The 7,460-nt window shown below is 39.4% G+C and overlaps 1 protein-coding gene across 8 annotated transcripts in view; it reads right to left on the bottom strand.

The window, feature by feature from the left end:
* Nucleotides 1-550: 550 nt before the first annotated feature.
* The window catches only part of RNPS1 (RNA binding protein with serine rich domain 1), a 14,487-nt gene continuing 7,577 nt past the window's right edge, over nt 551-7,460 (bottom strand). For all 8 annotated transcript variants that reach the window (XM_007499406.3, XM_056805578.1, XM_007499405.3 and 5 more), the window contains 3 exons: nt 6,317-6,470; nt 2,405-2,546; nt 551-1,590 (listed from right to left, as the gene is read on the bottom strand). In XM_007499406.3, the coding sequence (XP_007499468.1) occupies nt 1,491-1,590; nt 2,405-2,546; nt 6,317-6,470 (396 nt within the window). In that variant the 3' untranslated portion in view covers nt 551-1,490. The remainder of the gene's footprint in view (nt 1,591-2,404; nt 2,547-6,316; nt 6,471-7,460) is intronic.

Below are 7,460 nucleotides of genomic sequence, written 5' to 3'. Positions count from 1 at the left end.
GCCTAGTACTTGATAAATGCCCATTGACTACTGATGGATTTTTGTCTCCCTAAATGTTTGCTAATAAATGTAGGCTTTTGCACGCCTGGTGCCTGGTGAACAAGAAGTAGTTAGCATGGGCTAAATACATAACTTGAACCCAGGTCCACAGACAGGTGTCTTATTCATTCATGTTTCTTCTCTAGCTCTCCTGAACTACTGCTGAGCAATGTATCTCTGGTGGGAAGGAACTGAGCCTCTGATTTCAAATCCAGTGATTTTCCCTTAAGACCCACTCAATTACTGTTTTGAGGCCATTCTGGAGTGAGGCTGGGCTCATTTGAAATTAGGCAAAAGCAATAGGCCTGTCTATACATGACCAGTTTATCAAAAGCAAAAGAGAAATATTTAAACAGCTGCCTTGTTGATAATTTCTGACTGCAATGTTGTATGCACAAGTACAGTACTATGACCATGATACTCAAGAGCTGCTTTTTGCAGGTTTAGTCTGGAATAGTCCAAGACAAAAAGGGATCACAGAGGCATGTAAAGAGTCCACAACACCACCATATTTCAACCCTTGAAGTTTATTTAATACGATTGTTTTTCCATTCTACACAACAAAAGTACAAACACAACATTATCTAAAATGCTACAAAGGTACAAAACTCAACGCAGAAATTTTCTAGTACTGACTGTACAATAAAAGCCAAGAATGCAATTTACATTTTGCAAAATTAACCTGTTAGCTTCCCAATGGGTCACAACCTCGAAGGGCTGGCTCCTCAATGAGGCAGCACCCAGGGGTTGATCTACAACTTGCTTACCAATTTCTGAGACCAGGGGGGCACGTGTGTGCGCGCGCACATGCGCATATAGAACCATTTATAGCAACGAGTGAAGGAGTAAAATGAAAAAGCTGTACTCCTTCCCAGGGTCTTCTGACCCACAAAATCAGGGAAAAAAAAATTCAAAGCAGCAGACTGTTGGTCTAGCTAATTTAGCAGGAGACTAAAGTGGACATGCATGAGCTCATGTCCTCTTTTCTCAAAGAATCAACTTGGTCAATAAGCATCAAGTCTTCATACTTGTCAAAAATTTTCTGAGGGAGAAGGAAAAAAAAACCCCAAAAACTACTGCCAGTTTGGGGTGGGCAGGGCTTCAACATCTTGAGCTTTTCTTTGCATGGTCTGGTGCTGCTGGTTTCCTGCTTTTCTCAGAAGTTGGTAACAGATGAGTTTTCTGTTTGGGCCAGGAAAAAAAAAAGACAGCTGTGATATGGCTGCAATTCTGAACCTTCAATATTCCTGTGAGCCAAAATCAGCCCTGAGACATGAATCAAATTTGCTTTCTAGAAGCCTTCAAGGGCAAGGAGACATCCAATGCATTAAACCTTTGCTAGCCAGTGCTTGGTTCCCATTTTTCTCTCCCCCATGCTCAGTACAAATGCTCCAATATTGTTTGTGTTCAATCATATTTAAGTTACAAAAGTTAAGAACAGCTGTCTTGTTTTATCGGGAAGAATTAGAGCTGGAACGGCTGCGGTGGCGCCGGCGGCCAGGGGAGCGGGATCGTCGACGGACAGGAGATCTACGCCTAGGAGATCGGGACCTATTGAAAAGAAAATATGGAATTAGAGCAAAGCTGAAATAGGGTGGTCAAAGATGTAAAACTATTGTATACAGCTTCTTATGTGGGCTCAACTCTCATCTCTCAATAATGAGCTACTGAGAGAAATCATTTCTAAGAAATAATTCCTAAGAGTCTCCACTCTAGAGTCCACACAGAAGAAATTGTACTTGACCCTTTCCAGAGGTATTTGAGGAAAGCAGATGGGCAAAAAGTGTGTGTGCGCTTAAGAGACCATCATGCTTTATAGCCATTTTTATGTTCTATTGAACAGAAAATGTATTACTGGGTAGAGAAAAAAAGCCAGTGACTGTTGACTTTGTACCACCACCATCCTGAGGATCCAGATCTTTCAGAATATGCACAAAGGTTGGGCCTCTCCTACTTTTTTCCTCTTAGTCCTTAATTTACGTCTTCCCTTTTATTCTTGAATAACTGCCAATATTAGTTTTTGTTGTCTAAGGGACAATTATTCCTTTTCAAAACTAAAAACTTGTGCCGGGCACTTTTGAGTTCTCTGAAAGGAAATGTTCATCGGGCACCAAAGACGAGAGCTGTTAGCAAGATGATCAGAAACAAGAGTCTTAGTATTAGGTCATGTAAAACGTCGTTGTACTCCCCTTGTCATACCTCATTTGTGGTATGATGTTCAGGTATGAGTGAAGCATTTTTAAGAAGGCTACTGAGAAATTGCAGAACACCCAGAAAAGGGTAACCAGGGCAGCAGAGGACCTAGAAATCAAGCCACGAGGATAGGCTATCTCACAGAAAACCATATATTCAAGAAAAGGTTTACCTTCTCCTCATGCGTGGTGGCGATCTACGCCACATTGGTGGAGGCGGCAACATCCTTCTAGGTGGGCTAAATCTTCTGGGTGGGGGCCTGGGCCAGGGGGCCAACACTGCAGTGGCTGTTATCTCCTGACCATCAATCTGTCCTGTTAAAGAAAGTACAAAATCAGAGAACTGAGACAAATAGCAAGTAACAGATCCTCTCTGTCTTTTATTGATTTTAGACCTGTGAACCTAGAAGCTTCCAGAATATAAGATTATTTTTACTATATATATAGGTTGAAGACCTCGCTCATCTCCATCCACCAGCTCAATGACAATATATAACTGGTGTGGGAAATACTTAGGTGAACAGCTCCAGAATGCTTAAAAAAAAAAATTATTGCTTGAAGAAAAAACATGCTTGACTTTTAGCCACTTTGGACTTTATAAAACACCATCTGGCACTTAAGTGCTGTTATGAATTATTGTTGAAGTTAAGAGGAAAAACTCATCTCTGGGTGTCGGGCTGTAAAAAGTACAAAGCTCCTACAAAAAAAATTCCAGGTCAAGACGATATATAATTTCAAAAAATCTTCACAGTATAATTAGTACAGAGCAGGGACCTAGATGAAGAGGGCCCGAGAGGAAAAAGTTCCTGTCCCAGATAGGTAGATTGTTGGCCACAGGTTGGATAAAGTGGGATGAGGTAGAGAAGAAATTCAAATATTTCCTCCTTTTCCTTCTCTCAGTTTCTATGTGATAGTTCATCTTTGTGGGATAAAGGGTGGGGTGGGGTGGGGGAAAGGAAGGAGGCGTTCAGTGAAGAGAAAAGCCAGGGCTGAGAGGGACAAGAAGTCAAATGAAGTGCTGACAGAAGACAGTTGGCTCAATTTATGAAAAAGAAAAGAACTCTCTGGCTTAAGAGCCAGAAGACCCAATTTCATATTCCTGGGTCTGCCATTAATTTGCTATGAAAGTTGGGGTAAGTTTCATCTCTTCTTGGGCCTTGGTTTCAATATAGTAAAAAATATAGGAATTAGACTAGATGACTTCTACGGTCCTAGCTGCTCCAACTCTATACCACTGAACTGGACAAGGCTCTAGACAAAAAATACATTCCCTCTGTCATCTTATGTAACTACAATTTCATATGGTATCTCTGCTCCCTTTCCTATGTCTTTTCCCTATCTTCTCTCAATCCTAGAGTAGATCTCTGTGCCTCTCATATATTTTTCTTAAAAAAAAAAAAAAAAATCCACCTTCTGACTTAGAATTCTGTGTATTGATTCCAAGGCAGAAGAGCAGCAAGAGCTAGGTGACTGGGGTTGAGTGACTTGGCCAGGATCATATATAGCTAAGAAGCACTTGTGATTTCAACCTAGAACCACCCATTTCCAAGCCTGGCTCTAATCTATTAGGTCACCTAGGTACCCTCTTCCCATATATTTTTAAAACTCTAATAAAGATGCTGCCAATAAAATGTCATTAGAACATAGCCTCTTAATAACTGCTTTACTAAGATAAGGTAAATATGAGTATGATTTAAACATGAGCATAATACCATAAGCAAATTAGGGGAACATAGATCTATGGAGAAGGGAAAAATTTATGATCAAATAGGAGATAGAAAATGTGATATATAAAATGAATCATGTTAATTATGTGAAATTAACATGTTTTTGTACAAACATGTTCAATGTTTTAGAAGGGAAACATCAAACTGGGAAAATTTTTTGCAGCAAATTTCTCTGAAAAAGATCTCATTTCTCATTTATATAGGGAATTAAGTCAAATTTATAGTAATGCAAGTCATTCCCCAATTGACAAATGGCCAAAGGATATGAAAAAGCAGTTTTCAGATAAAAAACTCCCAAACCTACAAATAATCATATGAAAAAATGTTCTAAATCACTCCTGATTACAGAAATACAAATTAAAGCAACTCTGAGGTACCATTTCATACCTATCAGATTGGCCAATATTACAGTAAAGAAAAATGAGAGACGTTAAAGGATCTGTAGCAAAACTGAAACACTAATGCACTGCTAGTGGAGTTGTGAACTGATCTAACCATTCTGGAGGGCAATTTGGAACTATGCCCAAAGGGTTATAAAACTGTACATATCCTTTGATCCTGTAATACCACTGCTAGGTCTGTATCCCAAGGAGGTTTAAAAAAAGGGGAGGGGGACGGGACCAACAATGGCAGAGAACCTTCTCTTACAAATACATTTATAGTGGCTCTTTTTGTGATGGAAAAGAATTGGAAATTGAGGGGATGCCTATCATTTGGGAAATGGCTGAATAAATTGTGATATATGACAATGATGGTAGAATTGTGCTATAAGAAATGATGAGCAGGATGGCTTCAGAAAAAGCTGGAAAGACCTACATGAACTGATGCAGAGTGAAATAAGGAAAACTAGGAGAATATTGTACACAGAAAAACAGCAATACTCCTTTAAGCATAATAGCATTCCATCACCAACATATACTGCAATTTGTTCAGCCATTCCCCAATTGAAGGGCATCCCCTCATTTTCCAATTTTTTTTTGCCACCACAAAGAGTGCAGCTATGAATATTTTTGTACAAGTCTTTTCTCCTATGATCTCTTTGGGTATAAACTCAGCAGTGGTATGGCTGAGATCCAGGACAATTCAGAAGCACTTATGACAAAGAATGCTGTCCACCTCTAGTGAAAGAACTTGTGGAATTGGAATGCAGATCAAAGCATACTGTTTTTCACTTTACTTGTGTTTTTATTTTGAAGTTTTGGTTTTATATAAATATTCTCTTACATCAATGACCAATAGAGAAGTAAGTTTTACATGATGATAAATATATAACCCAGATCAAATTGCTTCTCATCTCTGAGAGGGGAGGAAGGAAAAGATCTTATAATGTACTTGACTGCTCCAAGCTCTGGGAGACAGCTTTCCTTCTCAAGCATACAAAAACTGTCTTATAGTCTAGGTGATAAAACAATCAGACATGATTCTATAAAGAAAATATAGACTATTTGGAGCTTACTGTTTCCCAGGTTTCCTCCTGCCCTTTCAGATGCCTTAAGCAAAATGAACAATCAGATTGGTAAGGGATGATGAAGGGTGGATGAATGCAGTTACCTATGATTCCTGTCTTATGACAAGCCATAACCACAGGGTAGATAGGAAGGCTATCAAACTGATTTTATCCCATGTAGGTAGGCTACATACGATGGCATACCAATTGTTTCATACTAAGTAGATAAGACATTTTAAGAGGTGGATTAGAAGTCCAATTCCAAATAATGTAAGAGGAGTGAAAGGAAGAGGAAAGGGTAAGTGTTAAAGTATGCATAGCTGGGTAGGGGATGGGGGAAGAGGGGATGCCAATTAAAGAGTATGTCGAAGAACATGGATAGATTATTATAGTTTTTAAGACTAATCCAAGGGAAGAGATGGAGGGAGATCTAAGAGGGGGGCAGCTGAATCAAATCTGGGCCTGAATAAGGATTTCAAGTGTAGAGAAAAGTTAAGGTAATTTATGTATCAGCTAGGTGATTGAGTGAGCACTAGACTCAGACTCAAGTTTAAGTCTGACCTCAGACACTTACTAGCTATGTGACCCTGGGCAAGTCACTGAATCTCTGCCTGTTTCACCTCCCCTTCTGTAAAATAGTTATGAGAATAAAATGAGTAAGATCTGTAAAGCCCTTTGTTACCTTAAAGCAATAAAGAATGCTAGCAATCATTAAGTACAAGAAAAGGCAAGATGGTAGTGCTGTGAAGGTAGGGTCATTGGACTAGAGCTGCATATAGAGAGAACAGTTGGGTAAAGAAAAGTGGCATAAATAGTCATGGCTTATCATGACCTCTTCCAGGGGAGACAATGGGAGAAAAAAAAAAGAGGAGCTAAAAATTAAAGGACTGTTCTCTAACTCAAAGACTTACCTCCATCCATGTGTTTCAATGCCTTTTCAGCCTCATCTGGATTCTCAAACTCTACATATGCATAGCCTTTGGATAGGTGAGGGTGCATCCTTTCTGCAGGCATATCAATCATTTTAATTTTCCCATAAGTGGAAAATATTTCCATGATGTGATCCTAGGAGATATCACATAAAAATAAAAGATACATGGATAATTGTTGCAGATAAACTTTTGGTACAGATTATTTTTGCTATTTCCATCAAATTCTCATGTGAAGTTGTAGGACAATCAGGGAATTTGCCAGTGGCTTGGATGTGTTAAAATGCTTAGGAGCTTAAAGTATAGGACAGGTTCAGGTCTTTTCTTCCATGGATATAACTCATCATGGAATTCGGTGTCATCCTTCCAATGAAGGTACAGGCATCTGGAGGGAGGGTATCTGAAATTATGCATTCCAGAAGGCAGAGGGAGGAGCAGTGCACAAGGGTAAAGATTCTTATTTTGTGATTTGCCAAAGGGTAGCAACATGGCTTCATGGGAAAGTCATAGGAGTAGAAGAGGAAAGGGTCCAAGTTCAAATTTTAGTTTTGCAACTTGCCTATATGTGACCTTGGGCAAGTCATTTAACCTCTAAGGCATAATTTCCCTCATCAGTAAAATGAGGGACCTGGACTAGATCAGGGATTAAAAAAAAAAAAAAAGCTTTTATTGATTTCTTCCGTTTCTTCCACCATCACTCCTTCTCAGAGTCATACCATACAATAACCCCCCCCCCCCCAAACCTTTTACATTCTGCCTTAGAATTAGTACTATTAATTCCAAGGCAAAAGAGCAGGAAGGACTGCTTGGGGTTAAGTGACTTATCCAGGGTCACACAGCTATGAACTATCTGAGGCTTTTACATTTGAACTCAGAAGCTATTGTCACCAGGCCTGGCTCTCTCTATTCATGGAGCTACCTAGCTGTTCCTCAAATGATTTATTTTCTTAAGAGGAAAACAAATCAGTGCAACTGGTTGATACATTGAAAAAGTCTGAAGATGTGCAGGTTATGACGCTTGTGGAACTCCCACCTCCACAAAGGGGGAAGGTTGGGGGTCATAGCTTTTCAAATTCCACTTGAATGTTATAATTTTGTTACATTCACTTGCTGTTCTTTCCATTTA

The sequence above is a fragment of the Monodelphis domestica genome, chromosome 7 (assembly GCF_027887165.1).
Source record: "Monodelphis domestica isolate mMonDom1 chromosome 7, mMonDom1.pri, whole genome shotgun sequence".
NCBI classification, from domain to species: Eukaryota; Metazoa; Chordata; class Mammalia; order Didelphimorphia; family Didelphidae; genus Monodelphis; species Monodelphis domestica.
Note: the sequence above shows the minus strand (reverse complement) of the source record. Positions and strands in the feature narration are given on the sequence as shown.